Below are 21,204 nucleotides of genomic sequence, written 5' to 3'. Positions count from 1 at the left end.
GTTCACTGCTTTGTCTGGGCGCATCCTCACTGAAAACAAACTTGTCGCTGCCAAGCAGTAGCACATTTCTATACTTTCTATACTGTCTTGTCCAGCCCCCTGGTAATCCTTTACAAACACCTTGTTTCTGTCATAATTGGCTTGAAATTGTCCTAATGACTTTCTCTCTTAATGACTGTTTTCATGTTGACGTTTCAAAATATGATCAAGTAATGTACAGTATACAGTGTGTATATATATCAAGGCTTAAATTCTTGTGAATCTTGTAATGTTCTGATTCTAATGTGACAAGCCAAGACTTTCCAATGAGAATCACTTGATGTTTACATTTTGCCACTGCTTGTTGTTGTGCTTTGTTGAACTGAACTGTTTTTCAATGTTTACTGCTTATTTATTTCATGTTTATAGAACTTGCTTGTGCAGAAGATTGCTGTTTGGTCTGTTTTATTCAATATGTGCCACTCGCTGTACCACATATCCGTGTGTTTGAAATATGGCCAGAATTTGGGGGATTGATTTTAGGTTTTGCCTTTACAGACAAATGGTGGCCGACAGGCAAAGGAACATTGGCAAAGTTTGAAAAATATATTTGGCGTGTTGGAGTGACTTAATTCAAGTAAGCAATTGCAAGTAGGAAATATTCCCCCTGTTCATTTTTTAATATTCACTAAAAACTTGTCGTTGTGGACCACCAATCATTAACTAAAATTTGAGAACAATATTTAAAAATTGTACTTGTGTTTTTTACATTTACATTTATATTTATTCATTTAGCAGATGCTTTTATCCAAAGCGACTTCCAAGAGAGAGCTTTACAAAGTGCATAGGTCACTGATCATAACAACAAGATAGCCACAAAACATTGCGAGTAGCCAAAACATGAAGCACACATTGTGAACAACCAAAGTAAGTGCCAAAGGGAAGAACCATAAGAGCATGTAGTTAAACAATATTGGAAAACTGAGTTGATGTCTCAAGAGAAACTACATGATAGTGACAGTTTTTTAAATATTCATCTGCTTTTATTTCAAGTGGAGTGTTTGAGTCAATGAAAAATGTGTTGTTTTGTCTAACTCAGGTGTGTCACTTGTTGGTTGTTTCATCAGCTAGTGAAAAATAATGTTATAATAATTTAGCAGATGCTTTTATCCAAAGTGATGTAGAGTACAGAGGGATATTTTAACCTATGACCACTTGATCTGCAGCCAAGTGCTCTAACCACTGAGCTACACCCTTACATGTTTCATTTCAGTTTGATGTTGGTTTCAGATGTGACTGAGATATTTGGTGCATTTCTCATTACAATACAATGTATATCTTCTCAGCTGGTAGGTTTCTTTGAATCTTGTTTTTTGATGGAATCGGCTTGATTATTCATTAGGCAGCTATTAATAACAAGACAAATTGACTGATGATTCATGCTTTTACCTTGAGCCTAAAAATATAATCTGTCTTTCAAAAGAAGAATAAATCTTTATTGATCTTGCAATTAACACACGTCTGCATGCAGCAACAACACCAAAACACACACACATTAAAGTGTCCCCTGATGAAATTCTCCTTTAGCTTTTCTCCCATCCTTTTATCCTTCCTCTGAGGGAAGCTAGTAGCAGTGCTCAGCCATGTGCTGGCCAGGGACATGGGAAGGTGAGCAATCGGTTCTGCACGTTTTTATATTAGGGTTCTTTGCAGAGGAAACCCATGTGAGCACAGGGAGAACATGTAAACTCCTCACAGAAAGGCTCAGGAGATAGCTCACCTGTCACGGCCACTGTTAATGTTTAGTTGAGACCCTGGTTTTTCCTGTCCTTCCTGTGTTCTGTCTGTCTCACTGGGTGTGTGTTCCGGTCCTGGTCTCTCTCTCTCTCTCTCTCTCTCTCTCTCTCTCTCTCTCTCTCTCTCTCCTGGCTCCCTGCACCTCCTGTGTCTCATTCCAATCACCCCAGATGTTGTCCATGTGTGATTACCCTGCCCTGTATATATGTTTGCTTAATTTGTGAGTCCTTATCATTCCTTATTGGTGTCTTTGTGAGTTTTCCTGCCGTGCTCCCTTTTTGAAGTAAAGTCTTTGTTTTCCTGGATCCTGCCTGCTTGTCTCCTTGCTCTTGGGTCCATCCCCAAGCACTCATCCGTGACGCCTCCTGACCACCAAGCGGGAATCGATTGGACCTTGGAACCCAGGACCTTCTTACCATGATGCTAAAGTGCACCATGCCACCGTACTACACCACAAGTAATGCACCTGCAGTGATGTTGTCATGGAGTTCAACATGATGCCCTTATCCAGTAAAAACGGTGGGTGCTATGCCTATCTTAGCTCACTAACAAGACTGATGGTATTTCCTGTGTCTCATGAACTTCTCCACAGAATGTCTTGAGATATAATTGGGTTCTTATTTTACACTTTTGAATTATATGTTGCTTGTTCCATTCCCATACATCTTTTGTGGTGCATACGTGCAGATTCCAGAAACTACGCAGATCTGGCTGGAAATGGTTTCATTTACTGTGTGTACGATACCCCTAAATTATCTTACAAGCTACAATACAGTATCTTGCCAAGCATCAGCTTTTTAGCACCTTAGTGTGACGTGTTTATAGAAGTGTCATGAATAGGGGGCATCCAATTATTAGGTAATTTCTCAAAATCTTAAGACTCCCACACCTGTGCCACACTTGTTTCTTACTTATAGCCGTTTCATTTGCACTTATAAGTGGTGTTGGAGTAACACTTGAGACTCTTAGCTGGGTAACAGGCTAATTCTATGATTCTGCGTCTGTTTGAGCTGCTTGGCTCTAATGGCTTTGCTTGTTTACCAGGCTACTTATGTCATTTTAAAAGATAGTTGGATCCCCTCAGAGATTCAGGGACACAGATGGCCTAAACAAAGCTATGTAATGATGGCCACTCTTGAGTAATAAGAGGATGCAAATCTAGAGCTCAGAATTAAATGGTTCAATTTGACAGTTTTTTTTATAATAAAAAGAAATCAAATAAAAAATCTAAAACATATGTACACTTTGTGTTAGAGGGTTGCACTGCATTTTAGGCAAGACATGTTGATAGGATGAAATCTGTCAGTCAGAGGCCAGAAAGAGTTGCACGACAATGAAAAAGGGTTGACTACGTTTATTAGACGAGCCTGGATCATGTGACTTACCCACGACAGAGTGGTCACCATGAGTGAGGCAACAGGTCTCACAAACTTACTTATATACAATGGATGGACAAGTTCAAATATAGTGTGCACAGAACGTTTTCTTACATGGTCAAGCATAGTCAACACATGGATGATAACGTCGTAACTAAGTCATTTTCTCCATATTTCCTGCTTCCTGTCTCTGGAGAGTCTGACCATAGTGCATAGCAGGTTGGACTGTAAGGGGCCTCACTGTATGCCCTCTTGACCTCAGCAAGAGCCAGTCTCTCATGTACAGAAACTCTGCAGATCACATGTAGACATAACAAGGAGGCTTGAAAAAGTGAAAATACCGTAATAAAATTATAAATAAATACTGTAAGTACTAACAAGTACTATTACACAATTTGTTGACATGTTATGTGAAAGCTTTGACGCTCAACATCTCAGAACAATGCTAAATGCAAATATGACCTTCTAATTCTAAGCTTACAAAATCACACTTAATTTTGCAAGGTGAGTGACACCAGATCAGAATTTACATTTTAGCTGACACTCACACGCACCAGGCCAAGTTATAAATTATTCTTGTTTATCTTGGACAAACACCCTTTAACTTTTTAACTTTGATTTCTGTGTGTCATATGGTAGATGAAATCAATTTTTATCAACCTTCCTTTCTTCTTTCGATCCATGTAAATAGTAGTTGATAGTGGATAGAGGGTTAGCCAAACTAAAAAGCATTACTGCTGTAATGTTAATTTCAAGGTTAATTCAGAGAATTTGGAAGTAGTTTTCTCAAGCTATTTCTACAAATATAAGACAGCTCACATATACAGTTTTTCTGTTTAAAGTTTCACTAAACTGTCACTGCAAATTCTATTGGCACAGTACATTGTATAGTTAGTGAATATTTTTCAATTATCTGCCCTCAGAAAATTACTGTAGATTACATTTCCTCCCTCTGCTATCTGATTTCAAAGTGCTTTGTCTTTTTAGACATGCATGGGATAATACACAAGAGTTAAGTTTGTATTAATCAGACAACACATTCATTGAAAGCAGGTGTCGGAATTATCCAATCTTTACATTTCAAATGTGACCTAAAACGTAGGACTGTATATGTTCAATGGGGTTGTTTATGCCAACCGCTAATGCTTCAACATGTCTGTTTTATTTCTATTTACAGTTACTGCCGGTCTACTGTATTATCCAATGCCACCAGAGCTTGGAAGAATTACAGTTAAACATTTCCAGGACTTCTTGTGTCTTAGAATGGGTGGTGCCTATCCCATAAAGTCAGTACAAGACAAGTACGCCTTTCCTTCCATGTAACTGGTGACAGAAATCTTCTTCTGCCGGTTTTCAACTCTCCCATATGCATTGTCAACATCAAATGTTGAGTTTTCAAATACCGCACTAGTGTTGCCTAACAGTCCTGTGTTGTAGGCCAATTATACCATTTCACACAGTTGAAGATGTACAGTGGACAGAAAACAACAGTGGTACAACACATGCAGATTATCAGTCTAGCTAGCCCATTGTCAAGGCAGCACAATCCGTTTAAGATTATCCAAAGTGCAATGAATGTCCCAATAGCTTAAGACCATAGTTAGATATTAAATCAAGAAGAAACATTGAAAATATGATATTAAATCCAGCCCTTGCAGCATGTCCACTGTGAATTGGAGACCCATCATTACCACAGTAGTACTTGTAATTATGAAAACATATAGCAAAGTGAATGATACCAAGCCCCAAAGTTCTGAATGGCAATATTTGACATCATGACGATTTCAGCGTTAATCAGAATCGCACATAGGCTGTAATCACGAGTGTTGTAGTGGTAATTACTGTTGTGGTTGTTACCCAAATAACATAGGCCTAATTATTAGCTGACATCCCAGAGAGCTACAAATTAAGACTATTGTTCATGGCCAGACAACACATTGGATACCATTGGGAAATCCTCAGTGGTATAACTTATTTCTTAATAAATGTTCCTTGTGCAATAGGCAATAAAGCCCAACAATAATTTGGTCAATAGAAAGATTCTAATATGCCCTCCTCTCTAACCCAAGTCCCGTCTCTCTCAAACACTCTCTTTCTCTCCAACTAATGAAGTTGGTTTGCTATTACCTAAATTCAAAGACGTCTATAAACCATAAAAGTGGACACCGAATACATGTACATAGCATGGATCGCCTACAAAACCTGACCGAATTATTTTCTTAAGAAAAATAGTCGCCATCAATTAACTTTAACATTCAGTCTTTGTTCTAGCTTGGTTGAAGAAGACACACTGATGGGTTTGCTGTATCTCTCAAGAAAGTTCCATCTCCTCACTGTCCTATGGTAAATATTTATTAATAAATGTCTAAAATGCAATTACATTACCAATTACAAGTGTGGAAGTAGGCCACACATTTGTTTCCTGTGTCAAATATTTAAAAAGTTAGAAGACTGACTAAACAATGAAAGACTTTCAAAAGACTTTTCAAAAATATATTTAAATACAATTTAATGATGTGCTATTTCATGGGGGTTACTCCAGGGTGCACTGTTGTGATGTTTTATGCACATGTGAACAGACCAGGAAACAGACTGCTTACCTACAGTCTGAGGAGGAGGGTCTCCATCAGAAGTGGGTGTGTGCACTGACCACCACTCTCTGTGTATAGCACTATTTAACCAGCCTGTCTGTATTCAACATCTCACAGACAGAAGGGATTGCATGACTGAAAGGCACCACCTCTAAGACTGATAAAGCAGCTGCTAATACCAAAGCAACGCATCTCTGACCAGTTTTCCTGATCTTCCTCTCATATCTAAGGTAATTTACATGATACGTAACTTTTTAAAATGCTTTTTAACTTCTAAATATTGTTTTCTACTTGGGCATCCCTTTAAAAATGACAAACATACATGTACAAATCTCAGAGTTCACATAGGTCTGACTGAGATACAGTATCTGTCTGATGTAAATGCTCTAATATATGACACAATTATCCTCTTCTATTGACAGAGCAGTAGCTGACTCTGAGCCCATGTGGGTGTTGGAGCAGATCCGTGTGTCAGTGGAGAAGAACAGCCTTGCATTTCCTGCAACAGAATACAGCTTCAGACTTGCAGACATGTTTGGTGAGAAAACTGACCCAGAGAAGAGGAAAAAGATCTCATTATGTCCTAATATCATCACTCCAAACACCATTCCTGAGTTCTGCATCCCACCTAAGATTACATCTCAACAAGAGCTGAAGACAGTGGATTGGAGTAAGCATGTTCCTGTAGTGAAAGGTTCTTCTCCTGAGACTGACGGCCTTGAGCAGGAGGCACCAGCAAGAGAAATGATGAACACTCACATAATTCAAGTGGAAAATGTGGATGAGGCATCTTATGATGGCTTCAGTGACGAGGACAGCACCAACGCAGACCCCCAGAGTCAAGCTGCACTTTCTCTTCCTCACCTTGCCAAAGCTCAGACCTCCTATGGCTTCTGCACCTTACTGGAAAGCCCCCACACCAGAAGAAAGGAGTCACTGTTCCACAGTGACCCCAACTCATGCGGAATCCCATTAGTAGCAGTCCGAGGAAGATCAAGCACTTACTCCAGATCCGCCCACACTGCCTCATACAGTCTCAACAAAATTACCTCCAGACTTTCCCCCCGAGTGGTAGCATTGCACAGGCAGAGCACTTTGGACAGTGACACCACCTCCTCTACTGACTCATCCCCCTTCAGTTCCCCTCTACTGGCAAGACCTCTGGCCAAATCCTGCCTCCTCAAGGCCCTGAGTCATGAGAGGCTGCTGTCTAGGGCAGCAAAAAAAGCTGTACTCTCCAGGAACAATTCTCTTTCCACAGATGAGTGTAGCTCCACAGACAATAGCCCCAATATTGTCAGGAGGGCTTCAGAGGGCTTGGTGGAGACCTTGCCCAATACCTTCAGCTTGGCCCCTCCCGCCATCTTCCCTATGGACTTGGTGATGTACAGAGAGAGAGTGCTGAAAGAGTGTCTGATTCCAGTAGGTAGGGAAGGTACCTTACGACTCTCGGCTGAGTACTGTTCAGACAACCAGAGACTTAGAGTGAGGCTTATCAGTGCAGAGGGACTGTATAGTATGTCTGTGGACCCTAAGAGCATCAACTGTAATATTAGTGTTTGTCTGTTGCCAGGAAAGGTCCAGAAGCAAAGAAGCACAGTCATCAAGAAAAGTCGTAATCCCATTTTTAATGAGGACTTCTTCTTTGATGGCATTTGTGCAGGAGAAATCAGTGTTAGGTCTCTGCGATTTAAAGTGGTGAATAAGATGTCGACAATGAAAAGAGACTATATTTTGGGGGACTGTGAGATTTTGCTTAATAGTGTATTGAGCAAGTCTATTTGAAAGAATGTGTTCCAACATACTTTTTGTACTACTCAAATTATATTAAAACATGTCCAAGTGTTTTCATTGTAAGAAATATGGCTGTTATATTAAGACATGCAATACACCTTTAGGGCAAGGGCTTTTGATGCATGATCAGTCAGTGCAAATTATTGTAAATGGTGGCCATCATTAGGGACATAAAATATGAGGATATAAGGACAACACACTCTAATTCAAGCAAAGCATTATGAGAATAAAGATCTCAGTCTTACAAACTGTTATATAATATTTAAGGTAAAATAATGTTCTTACATACCTAAAACAAATGAATAATTCTCCGTGACCACGCATGCTAAGAGTTACATTTTACAAAATACATTTGCTTTTGCTTTGGCCGCTCAAGTGTGCAACCACAGACATCACTAGCAGAGCTCAGTGGTAGTCGATTGTCCGACGAATCCTTTTCAATTTCAGAGCTGTCATCTATCCACCGCTAATCGAGATCACGAGTCTTGGTAACGTCGTAGCCTACATAGGTAGTGCATACTTGCATGTTGTTCCGCAAAAGCAACAATGGTTTTTGAATCTGTGGTCAGTGACTTACTGAACAAGTTTATCGGAGACTATGTGGAAAACCTGGACAAGTCTCAGCTCAAGATAGGCATTTGGGGAGGTAAGCCTTCTGAGGAAATTGTGCACGTACAGCTAGCCTTTCTAGCTAGCCAGTGTAAATATTATCAGCTAACGTTATAGCAAGTCAGCCCTGTGCCTAATCATGTTCACATTGCCATTATCGATATGGTTTCTTGTGATGTATAAGGTGACTGTAAATTTAAGTTTATAAATAAATATTCCCAATAACTAAATGATGTTGTTGTGTCACGAATGCTCGAGAGGCGGTGCACGGTGCATGGTTTCCCATGGCACTGCAGCCTGTGTAAACATTGGCCTGTTTGCCTGATCAGTCTGGTCATTTTACCTATTTGATATTATTTTGTGCCCTATTATTTAATTCATGTAATATCTAACTTGTCTTCACCAACGCAGGTCTGACCGGACTGCCAGGTCATGGTCAGGTCATGCATGTCATTCAAAAACTGAGAATAGTTAATGATGCCATTCTCCTTTCCCTGGTGTCACCATAGCCACCAATGGATGTATATCCCCTCCTTTTGTCCGGCTTATTTAATAGACTCAGTGTGAGTGAGGAAAAAGTGTCCAGGCTTTTGATAGGTTTTGCTATGTTTACTATAGGAGGAAGCTCACATTGCTTTTACTTTTACTTTGCTTGGCGCTACAACTGCCACACCTATGACACACATTAGGAGCTCCAGTTACTTGCTCTTTGTAAACTTGATCATATTCTCAAGGGCATGTCATTCTGCTGCAACACAAAGGTTCAGTGAAGCACATACATTTTCTACATAACATAAAACAGATCTTTTTTAGGTAGATAAACCAGATTATAAACCCGTTTGTCATGTGGATCCCATTTTGGCCTAGAATGTCTAAGCAGACATTCTAGGCCAAGAATTCTTCCTGCACAGCTTCTTGACTCGTATACCTTAGGCTAGATATGTTGTCATAGTCAACATACATACTTTGCTTTGTGTCTATATTATGTTTCAGGTTAGCAATCATGTTGTGGTTACCCACAAAGCCTTACAAGCAGCACTGTATTTTCATACAAAAGATTCTAACATGTTAAATTCCCAAAGTGCAATACGAGGGGTCACAGTGATTGCTGCTTTGAGACCATAAGCAAAACAACCGTTTTAATTTTGTTGAGTGACAACATAGAATTGTTTTAAAATAACACTTGAAAGGTTTAGCACTTTGAAAAGACCAATAAAAAAATAAATAATAATAATAATCCTCACTAGATTGACACACTTCAGATCAGGAAGTGAATCACTGCATTTTGCCTTGTTCCGGGTACAGTAGTACTGGTTCCACTATGCTTTCTAACAAGCAAGTGAGAATGACCTTTGCAGAAATGGAAGAAACCGGAGCCAGACTTGACACTTTGTTGCTAATTTCTCACTTTGCCGTGCAGAATAACAACAAGGAGCTACTTCCTACTGGACATCAATTGCCAATAAAATACAAACCACTAATCCTATTTTCTTTTCTTAGGAAATGTTGTTCTTGAAAATCTGAAAGTAAAGGAAAATGCTTTGGTAAGTATTGGTATTGTAGCATCAGTTGTTGATCAAAGCTAATCAAGTGTAGAGAACAGAATGGTAACCCACTTCAACAGTCAGCCTATAGGTCCCTCACTGTTAAAGCCCAGTGTTAGGAGGTGTCACAATAAGACCAAGTCATGTATGTTTTGACAATATTCAATACAAAACACACAATTAAAAAAACGTTGTAGGCAAGAGCATATGAAAGATAGACTTGATTAACTCTCAGCTCAGACACTGTTAAACCCAAGCTAGTGCTGAAACCCAGTGTTAAGTCAGAGGATGTGTGATTAAACACAAACTGTCTGTGGAACTGGGCTCAAGCACTAAAATGACAATTTCAGATAGGTCTTGTTACCCTTGTCACACTCTATGTTACTGTTCCTTTTTAGAAATGTCCCATCAGATATTGAGAGCACACTAAGCAGTCTACTAAATCTAACATGACTGTGGTTTAACTCCATGGTGTTATTTCTGTTACAGAGTGAGTTTGATGTTCCATTCAAAGTGAAGGCAGGGCAGGTTGGTGAGTATCCGTGCAGTGCTTTAACATCTCCATTGAAAATTGACAAAATAAATGCTGATACCTCATTAACCTCTTAATACCCAGGATGGATACAGCTCAGTGTCAAAGACTCAAGAGGTTGTAGGTTTGAATCCCTGGGGCCCTGTATATCGCTTAAGATAAAAGCATCTGCTCAGCGAATACATTATTATAATTATTACTATAAAAACCTGAGCCTGGTATCAGCATACTGACAATCATGAATGATTTGCTACAACGGCCCTTGTGACAGTGTCAGAGGGCTATATAAAGCTTGCACAATTGTGCAGCGAAGTGTCTAATCACTGTATCAATGCTGTAGGGGAATTGGTCTCTCAATGATCTGATCTAACTCCAGCTACTCACTAACAAGCTAGTCTGTATCTGTTATCCTGAGATACTACCAGCAAACTACCCTTTTGACTGTGTGCGGTGACAAAAGTGGTGTGCGTCAAAGTTTGTGTCTTGTGACAAGTTTGGTCTGAAAATTATGCTCACACATTTAAAAAATCATAAAGCGATAAATAAAACTGTTAAAGTTTTGCTAGATACATTTTTATTAGGATCTGTGTAAATGAGTAGACAACATTTAAAGCACAAGTGAAACCCTATAAACACTGGTCTTTTTACTATTATTCAGAAAGTCCACTCAGTAGATTGAATGAACTAAGCAGGCAGCTCTGTGAGGAAGCTTGCTCCCACTAATGCACTTTGGAACTCAAGGTTATTTTGAAGTGGATTGGTGTTAATAAAAGATGAGTGAATCGAAAAGGTGGTGTTTTTCAACCAATGATGCGTCACTCTTTTAAAGATCCCATGACATGCTGTTTTTGGATGCTTTTATATAAGCCTTAGTGGTCCCCTAATACTGTATCTGAAGTCTCTGTCCCGAAATTCAGCCTTGGTGCAGAATTACAGCCACGATGAGCAGTCCCACAATGAGCTTTCTTCAGGACGTGCCGTTTATGTGTCTGTAGCTTTAAATGCTATGAGGAAGAAAGGGTGAAAGGAAGAAAGCCATGATGTCTCGAGGAAAAAACAATATCGTGCTCGCACGGTCGTAGCTCATTTTCTCATTGGTGGGCCAAATTTTCTGTGTGGGCAAAGCTGAAAAGGGGGAGGTAACCTTCCCTCTTATGACGACATAAGGAGAAGATTTTCAAAACCAAGAGCTTTCATTTTCTCAAAGCGGAGAAGAATACCCAGGGGTTAGTTTACACCTATCAACATTTCTAGCCATCGTGGGACCAAAGGCAGGCTAGGGCAACTTATATTAATTTACATTTACATTTATTCATTTAGCAGACGCTTTTATCCAAAGCGACTTCCAAGAGAGAGCTTTACAAAGTGCATAGGTCACTGATCATAACAACGAGATAGCCACAAAACATTGCGAGTAGCCAAAACATGAAGCATACATTGTGAACAACCAAAATAAGTGCCAAAGGGAAGAACCATAAGAGCATGTAGTTAAACAAGTTACAATTAAACAACATGAACTGCTATAAGTGCAAGTGTACCTGTGGAAAAAAAAAGCAAGCAACAATAATAAAACAATATATCACAGCGAGTACAAAAATTTAAGTCAGTTACCACTAACCACAAGAGCAACAAGTCTCTAAGCAAGAGTCATTGTGATCCTTGAGGAAACTAACATCGGGTCAAGCGAACCATTCCTAAGTACCGTTGTACTTAATGTTCATGTCATGGGACCTTTAATATTACTTCTTGCATATCGTATTACCTTAAAATTTTTTGTTTAAAATATGATCTCAACGGGTTGCTGAGGAACTCTGGATGTTAGGCTAATGGGCTAAGATCTACAAGACTGAAGTCTGCACCACAATGTCTGGGCCGGAGTGGGGCTCTGTTGACATGGCAACTAGCCTCTGTTCCACTTTATCAGGTTTTTATTTAGAGGCAGGGGTAATGTGCATTTGAATCTTGACATCCTTGGATCCAGTGACAATGCACTGCATACAAGTCATTTGTGTTTGTTTTGTTCTTTTAGGATTCCCCTCTTTTAGGAGGGGAATTCAGACACATTGTATTACTTTGTTAATTAGTTAAGAATTAACTAATTAACCTCCAGAAAGTAATCAGATTCTTTCACTTTTTGTGTTGTACACTTAATTAATGTATCTCATTAAATATCGAAGACTGAATAAATTGGTGGAATGTTGAATTTAATTTATACACATTTGTGACATTTGAAGGGTGTGTTTAGCATTGGCCTTGGTTGAGTTATGTTATCCGTAACTCACGATTGTGTTGTTGGTATTGAATGGTCTTTATAATTGAGAACATTCAATGCCTGGAAGATATTCTTGGTGTAATTTAATCCCACAGAGGAACAAAAATAGCTAAATGACTACAATAACTACAAGACTAATTTAAAGAGCCAGTGTAGCAAATATATTCAGACTTTATATTATTTAATATTTTACTTTATATTATATATTTACTTTTTTAAGCTTCCTGTTGATATAACAGTGGTATCTTTCTTCATCTAGGAAAGCTTACATTGAAGATACCTTGGAAGAATCTGTACAATGATGCGGTGGTTGCAACTTTAGATGGTCTGTATCTGCTTGTGGTTCCTGGAGCAAGTAAGTGATCCTCACTGGACTATTTCCTAAATAATTATCATACCCTTATCCCTCCCTTTATTATCAGAATTGTATTACCTCCTCTTAAATATCAGAAGTCTGTGAAAAGATCTTCCTCATTCATTCGCGAAATAGCCAATAGAGGCCTGTTTTTTCTGTAGACCACTTCTCAATGCAATACCGTCCACCACATGGGATACATCATTGATACAGTAGTTAGACCTTCTTACTAGAATCCAACCAGGTAGGGAAATGTTCAGCTGTGCTGTCTGTGTATTACAGCTGAGACACAGGTGCTAACCAGTGTTCACAATGGTAAGATCGCTCAAGTGTCTGGGTCTATGTTGGTGGACGGAGGCTAATCAAGCTGATCTTTCTCTGTTTACCCATTTCAGCCTTCTGATTGGCCAATGGTCAGTAGTATAGTTCTGTGTGTAGTTTCTTGGTAGGATGGTTGATTCTCTAGCATGTCTTCTGTATCGGGTGTAGGTTTGCCATGTCTGTTCAAATAGACGTTTACCTCAGGATCCTGTGCCCTGAGATCCTGTACATTTTTGTGCATCTAGTCTGGGAATATGAGAGGTATTTGAAAGTAAAATGAGGGTATGGCTGGGCTGTATTCATGTTGGGTGATCGGTGGATTATTCATAAGGTTGATTTACCCTGTGGTTGCCTAGCAGCACAGGTGTTTCTCTGAGTCTTCCATCCAGTGAGGTTAAATATTGATCCTCACTCTGCTGGCTTCAGATAAAAACTCAGGAAATGTCAACATACATTCCAACTTAAAACTACTAAAACACAAAATTGTGTATTCATACAAATTGGCTGATTTCAACAAAAACTTTATAGATATTCTGCAATCTTTAGTTACATGTTGCCTTTAGTATGCGAGTATGGTAGGTTATTTCATGACTATTTCAGAGATACACTCTCCTGTTATTGTAGTCATATTACCAATAATAACAACAGCTTTGTGCATTGAATTCATACAGTACAAACAAACTGTTGTACATGCCTGCTGCTTCTGTGGAGAACAGACAATCACTCACATGGATAGTCCTGAATCACTGTCCAAGAATGAGAACAGTTTGTCTCAGTTCTGGAAGCTATTCAATGAACTGTGTGTTCATTCATATAGAGGGACATGTTGGACATGTCAATGTCTGTATCACGCTACACCAAACTGGAGCTGGACTCATCCATGACTTAATTATCAACCAGACCCAGGAGCAGATGGTCCCAACCTCTCATACACATGAACACACTTGCTCATAGCATATGCCACGCTAACTACTTTTAGTACGACTACCAGCACACTGTGCCAAGTATAAGGAAAATGCTAATCTTGTATTATAAATGGATCTCTAAAAATATTTAATTTGAGGATACACGTGCTGTTCCTTAGCATTCACCTCTGTCATGTTGTCAGAACTTTGCACATCCCCCCTTACTACAGGCTGCACTTTTGTACGTCACCCTTGGATGAAAGTGTATTCTAAAAGTTTAACTTTCTGGGATTTTTTTAAATGTAATTTAAGTTCACTGACCTACCTTCTCTTTTTCCTAATTATTTTTTAACATTTGGGACATGGACTCTCGAACTTTCTCTCCAGAGGAAAAACCTAAATTCTAAACACATTGGCAGTATTGTGCTGTTTGATTTCACTGTGTCCTTGTTTTAGTTATTCATGTATTCATTTTTGACAGCAATTAAGTATGACGCAGCCAAGGAGGAGCGATACATGCAGGAGGCCAAGCAGAAGGAGCTGCAGCGCATTGAAGAGGCACTGCAGATGGCTGCACGCAGAGGTAAGGACACAATCCCACTTGTGACGTCCGTAGAACTCCACACAGACGTGGCTCCAACCAGGCCTGGATCGGGTCGCTCCGTGTACGTTCTAGACTCAGTGCCAACGTGGACAAAAGTGTTTGAGTAAATAAAATGCCTTTTGAAATGTATTTAGGACTATGCTTATGCTATAGTCACACTCATTGGCTTTTTAGTCGTTTTACTTTTTTCAAACTGGAGCCTAGAGTATCTGGAGAGACTTGCACACTGCTTCATCCTGGCAATAACTGTTAACAAAATCAAAAAATATTTTGGACCTAAGTGGTTATGTGTAGTATGAAACTGGCTTACACTGAAACACACTGAATCTTCCTTTTCATCCTTTTCTGCTCCTCTGCCACTTCACCCTTTTTCTAACGCTATGCTTAATGCATTCTGGAGAGAAGAAGTAGTTAGTTATTCAACTTCATTCAAGTATTGAATCACTTTATCTCCATATATGGCAGTTAGTCTACATGTCTGAGTGTCCACCCACCCCTAGCCCACCCAGACACACATACTCCTGTGGCAGTCTATTGAAGCAGACAGGGTCAAAGAAAACCAAAAGTTCCTGTGGTGGTGCTGTTTTTTTTACCCATGCCTTTGATCAGGGAGGAATTCAATGTTGCTGAGTCACCTCAGCACGTCAGGTTTTTCTAGCCTTGTGGTAGATGGAAACATGGCAGTTTGTTCTGTTGCTCTAAAACGATGTTTACCTCACTGACCCACCTGCGCTAATTGCCCAAAGGTGTTTATATAATGGATGAAATGCATAAATAAATCCCATCTCCTTTGAGACCACCTGTCTAACCAGCTTATTGGCACAAGACAAGAAAATCGTTGTTCTTCGATGGGAATAAACCAAGCTATTCGGCATGTAAAATGATGAATGGGTGATTTTTAATGTGTGTATTTTCTGCTGTTTGCCTTGTGCTAACGCTGGACACAGACTCTCAGACGGGAGAGCTCTTGTTTAACCTGGAGAGTGTTGTGTACAAGGAGCCCCTGCACGGTAGGTTCCATATCGTAGCAGTCAGGATCGTTGTAGCATTGGGCCATTGAGCATCACCTATAGGCCAAGAAAACATTAGACTGAACTAAGGTCTCACCATCAAAACCCTTGCTATCTTTGTATGTATGTTTTAGCTTACATTTGACCTACACCAAAGCCGACTGTAGAATTAGGATATTAATAGAAAAAAGGCTGGAAAATAAAATGATGCTGCAGTTGTTATTACTGGAATACCCCCCCCCCCCCAAACCACCTTCCTTTCAAGACTTTGCTACAGATAACTGATCACACGTGCTTGTTTCTGATTTTTAAAACTTTATAGAATAGAATATTGAAATAAACACTTTCACATCCTTTTCTTCTGTTATTGTCAATGCTTGCTTTGCCCTTTCTACTTCCTGTGTGATATGTGTGTGGTTTCACTGCTGGCCTGACCTAAATTCTCTCCCCCTTACTGCTGCGTTTATCGTGTAAAGGACGTAAGATTAAAAAGCATAAAAAAGGCTTTAGGAAGTCTAAACGACATGAGCACAAACCAGGTAGGTTGCACCCTGTGTTGTGGTTGTTTGATGGTGAAACTTGCAGTATCTATCACATTGCCTCAAACTTCTAACCTCTGTTGCTTTCAATTAGAAAAAAACAACCAAAATGTGTGGATGGATTCCACATCAAGACTGAGTTTTTAGTTTGATATGTTTTCCATTTGATGTATATTATGCTATATTGTTATTTAATGCACATTTCAGAAAAGCCTCAGGATGAAAAGAAGGACACGTTTGCTGAGAAGATGGCCACGCAAGTCATCAAGAACCTGCAAGTCAAGATCACCAGTATTCATATCAGATATGAGGACGATGTAAGTGTCCTTGGCTGCGCTTCATTTCAAATGTTGTTCCCTTTCACCTGCCAGTGTTCACGCCCATTGCAGATGAAGGAGAAGGTTGGTTCCCATCGGTGAGAAGAAGGAACTAGAATGTCTGGGGGGTAGGCATACTGTGATTTGACTTCCTGTCATTAGTGGCATGGTGGGAGTGTGTGATGGGCTTTTTGATTTCTGTGTTCCAGCTGTCGGACCCCCAGCATCCGCTCTCCATGGGAGTCACCCTCGCTGAGCTGAGCTTGCAGGTGTGTGACAAACACACACTCAAACACAACCAGACAAACACATTTCCAAGACATGCGCACACTGTCACACCATGTTTTTTGATAGAAAGATGTCATAAGATGGAGGCAAATTGGGGGAATTGTCAGTCAAAGCAATCACTGTGTAACAATCTAATCACTGTGATCATTACCACTTCTTAGTAACCTCTCAATGACTTTTTCATACATGCTGTTTTTGAAAAGAATCTGAATAACTAGAAATGATGAACCAATTACCCAAATTTACCAAGAAAACGCACTAAATGTTGATAAATAATGTGTGCTTTTCTCTTTGTTTTTGTAGACAGCTGATGAGAACTGGAAGACATGCATACTAAATGAGGCTGCCAAGATTATCTACAAGGTAACATCGTTTGTCTTTCTGCACTATGCGACACAGAGATTCTTGTTAACATTATGACCCATATTTCATGACTTTCATAAAGTGTGTTTTCTATTGTAGCAATGACTGTACCTGTAGTGCTAAACAGTTAATATAAATGCACATTTTTACTTTGCATTTTATTTTACTGTATGTTGCTAATGCTACTATGATGACTATGTCTTTCTACTTCCCAGCTGGGTCGACTTGAATGTCTGTGTGCTTACTGGAATGTCAACAGCCCTCTTTTCTACAATGACTCATGGGAAGAGATAGTGGTAAGACATTACAACACTACTATTTTGACCTTTCACTCTTGAATAAATGTGCAGCATTCTTGCAATCCCAATATTGAAGCCATTCTGAAGATTCCTCATGATTAATACGATATCCCAACAAACAACCAAGAGACAACAGTATACACAGGGCTTGAAGAAAGCAACTTGGTCGTACTCTAGACACTTTTCAATTATTATTTTTCCATTCTTTCATTTGCTGTCACCCTAGTAGCCTCAGTATCTGAATGGAAGTTCAACCAAGCATGGTTGAACAGGCTATACAACCTTGTCTTGCCGTGTCTATGATGCAACAGCTACATTCTACCTGCCCCAGCCACATGTTAAGCACAGATATGAACTCACACAGCACACAAGGCCCAGTGGACTTTGCATCTGACCCACCAGCACACAACTGGCATTGTTAATGTGTGTGACATTTCCACACCAAATATTAATGTCAAGCTCTTGTGTCACAGTCATTAGTTTGCCCATTTACGAATTTATGATGCAAATGACCATCGGGAAAATACACACTTCTGTTGTAGACATTTTGTTTTTCACAACCATGGATCATTATTTCCTACTCTTTTTTGTCTTGTTAAATGTCACATCCAGGAAGTTTAATGAATATTTGTGTTAGTCTCTCCACATGCTGGTGTGGACATGAGAGAAGCTTGTTGTCATGAACATCACAACCCAGCCACATGTTAATGCTTTTAAAATGTTATTGTCCCCACTGAAGTGGCATGTAAGGTGACAACGTAGCTGCTAATTTTTCATCAGGTAGTTAGCCTTTATGTTATACTTTTTACACTGACTGCTTTCACAATTACAGGGGAGATTTGAATCCAAGTGCTCTAGTACTGAGCTGAACCCATCCCCCGAAGAAATGCCTTCTTAGAATGAACACTTCTTCATAGTGTCGAATGGTGCAGAGGATGATGCTAACTGTAAGATAAAATGGGTCAGGAAAACAAATGATTCCTTCAACTCTTTCCGACCAGATTTGATTTCCCAGAATCCCATGTGCCCTGACTCAGCTGTGCCAGCCTGGTAATAGATGGATCAGGCCTTGGCCGGGTGTCAGATCGTAGTTTATAGTCTGTGCTGTTGCCAGATGCTAGTGGAGACTAGAGGGGTACGTACACATCACACACACACACAACACTCAAACAACAGACAACATCCACTCATTTACTGTTTTTTTTTTATATACAGTTTTTGTCTCTTTAATACACGCACACACTCGCACACATACACACCAGAGAACAGATGACCCTTTTATGGAGGTTTTTTCCCCCCCAAGCTCTGCTGTACCACATAATTGGTTGGACTGTAGCCTTCGGCTTTAAGGCATTATGGTGACTCGGTGATGACTAGAGTAGAAATAGGATAATGTGACCGGCACAAACCAGATGCCTGGTCTGCCTCGTCTCAACATGACCCACTCCTCCACAATGACTTTTCAACTCTAAGGGGTCTGACGAACCCCTTTTAACGCTCCAAGTGACCCAGGTGTGTCACCTCGAGCATAAGATTGACTTTTCACACAAATTCACATCAGCATTTTAGCCAATGAGGTAAATGTCAGTACAGTGTTGAAATTGGTTTTCATTGTTTTCAACAAGGAGTTGGATACTAATGAATTGTGGTAAGGCGTTATTACTATGAATATGCATACATACACAGTAAAAACAATAGCATTATTATTTGTATTAACGGGGTGTGTATGTTGGCATTCCAGGTGTGTGTGTGTTTCAGTGTCAACAGCACCCAGAGAAAGCCCAGGTATGCCAGGAGTTGTTTCTGCAGTTACAAACTAAACAAACAATAACCCGTGACAAAGGCCGGTCCTGGTCCAAATGAATTCTCTGAAAATGTTGTCCGACCTGGCCAGAATCCATGGGGTTCTGGGTCCCTTTCCAAGACACTATTGACTGACAACCATTGTTATTCATAATGTTTGAACCTTTTATTTGATAGTAGTTTAAATGCTATCAGGTTCAACTGTGCATCCAGTATGTCAACAGGACTGGATGCTCCAGTAGCAGCTCACACAGCTGGCTATCGCATCACATGTTTGTTTTTTTGTCTTGTTTTTTTTCCGCTCATGGACATGGTAATAGTCAACACAAACCATATGCCATGGTCTTCGGATAACATAGGCTCACTCGGCCGCATCCAGGGATGTGTGCACCAGAGGATTTGACTCAACACAAGCACCCACTCTCTTTCTCTTATTTGTCTTTCTCTTTTGGCCTTTCTCTCTTTCTCAATCTCCGTGCCTGTCCTCTCTTTCTCTTTAACCGGAGAGCCTATGAGCCTGTTAGCCACTTCGACTAACTGATATGAATCATTATATAATATACATTTTCAACAGAACTGCCATTGGCATCACACTTTGACTTCTTTTTACTGTCAAGACTGGACAGCACAGGCAGGCCAGCGTCACAGATAGCAGATAGCCTTCTGTAAGCATTTGCTTCTAAGCAAAACCCGTTATCTACTGACGTGTTGACACACCAAGCATATTTTACTTCTCATTATATATGATCTTCTTTCAATTACTCATTGCACCTCACTTTACTTATGCACGTCATCTACAGTAGGTCTAAATGCCCAACCCACACATCTGCATGCAGACTCAGTGACTTTTGTGGCTCTTCTGTAGTTTTAACCATACTCTAGGTGTCTGGTACGACCAGCAATAGACAGTTCAGTATTGGATACACACGTAACCTGTACGAAGGTGCTTGGTAGTTGCTTCTCTCTACCCACCTTGCTGGTGGCCTTTACAAATGAATGTTTGTGGAACTGTGTCTGTTCAGTGCACGTCAGAATTAGGATTTACACACACCCGTGTCTGTTGACTGTCTGGGTAACTGTTCAATACGGCGCTATGCAATAAACTGTACTGGTGTACAGTACATTGCTGTCAGGGACAGACTGACGCACCTGGGATGACAGCTGGGGAGGCTGTGCTGGTGTGTGGAGAGGGGACAGAGTGCTTGTATAATGACAAACAGCTCTCTGGGATTTGTAGTCACTTTAAATATAGACTTCAGTCATATGACGGTAATGAAAACGTCCGTTTTTTTTCTGGTTCTGAAGAACTGGGTGTTTTGTTTGTTGACAGTATGCACAATTATTTGTCTGTACAATTGTGTGGCTGCAACAAAAAAAAACACATTAAATTGTCAATTATAAATACCCCACGTTGAAACAATTCGGAACCTCACCCTTCTGAAGAAACAGCGGAAGCATCTTTTGTGAGCCGGTAAGTGTACTGGGTCAACTGGAAACCGTGACTATGATGCTTTGTCCTCAACCTCTGTTTTTGTGTTTACAGGACAAGCTCAAAGCAGGCATCAGCACCAAAGAGCAGGAGCTCAAAGACTACCAATACAGTATGTGCAGTGCTCTTAACACAATTAACATCATTAGCATGTGAAAAGGAAGAGACGCTCTCTGTTCTCTTTCTAGTAATGCTTTCCCTTCGCCCCTCGCTCCGTGGTGGAAACCCTACTATTCCAACAGGAAATCATGGATATTCCACCTTTTATCTTTTAACAGCTTTTATCTTCACCTCCAAGTGACACCTACACACTGTGTGCACATGCACACACACACACACGCGCGCACACAGAATGCTGTGGATTTGAGGAACACATCCACATTTGGTGCCACACTTATACACTCACACCAGCAAACA

The 21,204-nt window shown here is 40.1% G+C and overlaps 2 protein-coding genes across 9 annotated transcripts in view; both read left to right on the top strand.

Moving 5' to 3' along the window:
• Positions 1 to 5,848: 5,848 nt before the first annotated feature.
• LOC134028083 (C2 calcium-dependent domain-containing protein 4C-like) lies at positions 5,849 to 7,537 on the top strand. Of its 3 annotated transcripts, XM_062471423.1 has the most exons (3): positions 5,866 to 5,973; positions 6,171 to 7,169; positions 7,317 to 7,537. In XM_062471423.1, exons 2-3 carry the CDS (start codon positions 6,188 to 6,190, stop codon positions 7,526 to 7,528), a joined length of 1,194 nt encoding a protein of 397 aa, XP_062327407.1. In that variant the 5' UTR covers positions 5,866 to 5,973; positions 6,171 to 6,187; the 3' UTR covers positions 7,529 to 7,537. The 3 variants fall into 3 exon arrangements, with proteins under 3 accessions (XP_062327406.1, XP_062327407.1, XP_062327405.1); XM_062471422.1 differs by having other exon boundaries at positions 5,849 to 5,973; positions 6,166 to 7,537; XM_062471421.1 differs by having other exon boundaries at positions 6,171 to 7,537.
• A 326-nt stretch (positions 7,538 to 7,863) lies between these two features.
• vps13c (vacuolar protein sorting 13 homolog C) overlaps positions 7,864 to 21,204 on the top strand; it is a 49,475-nt gene continuing 36,134 nt past the window's right edge. For 2 of the 6 annotated variants that reach the window (XM_062471364.1, XM_062471360.1), the window contains exons 1-12: positions 7,864 to 8,183; positions 9,647 to 9,690; positions 10,180 to 10,222; positions 12,754 to 12,849; positions 14,557 to 14,658; positions 15,627 to 15,689; positions 16,166 to 16,228; positions 16,436 to 16,545; positions 16,755 to 16,814; positions 17,137 to 17,196; positions 17,412 to 17,492; positions 20,842 to 20,899. In XM_062471364.1, coding sequence (XP_062327348.1) covers positions 8,084 to 8,183; positions 9,647 to 9,690; positions 10,180 to 10,222; positions 12,754 to 12,849; positions 14,557 to 14,658; positions 15,627 to 15,689; positions 16,166 to 16,228; positions 16,436 to 16,545; positions 16,755 to 16,814; positions 17,137 to 17,196; positions 17,412 to 17,492; positions 20,842 to 20,899 — 880 coding nt within the window. In that variant the 5' untranslated portion in view covers positions 7,864 to 8,083. Of the gene's footprint in view, positions 8,184 to 9,646; positions 9,691 to 10,179; positions 10,223 to 12,753; positions 12,850 to 13,131; positions 13,165 to 14,556; positions 14,659 to 15,626; positions 15,690 to 16,165; positions 16,229 to 16,435; positions 16,546 to 16,754; positions 16,815 to 17,136; positions 17,197 to 17,411; positions 17,493 to 20,841; positions 20,900 to 21,204 lie in introns of all 6 variants that reach the window. The other 4 variants (XM_062471363.1, XM_062471362.1, XM_062471359.1 and 1 more) reach the window with 3 other exon arrangements.

The sequence above is a fragment of the Osmerus eperlanus genome, chromosome 10 (assembly GCF_963692335.1).
Source record: "Osmerus eperlanus chromosome 10, fOsmEpe2.1, whole genome shotgun sequence".
NCBI classification, from domain to species: domain Eukaryota; kingdom Metazoa; phylum Chordata; class Actinopteri; order Osmeriformes; family Osmeridae; genus Osmerus; species Osmerus eperlanus.
The sequence above is the reverse complement of the archived record's forward strand: the minus strand, read 5'-3'. Positions and strand labels throughout refer to the sequence as shown.

Coding starts and splice junctions, on each gene's coding strand:
- LOC134028083 (XM_062471422.1), top strand. CDS start 6,188: ATGTGGGTGTTGGAGCAGATCCGTGTGTCAGTGGAGAAGAACAGCCTT.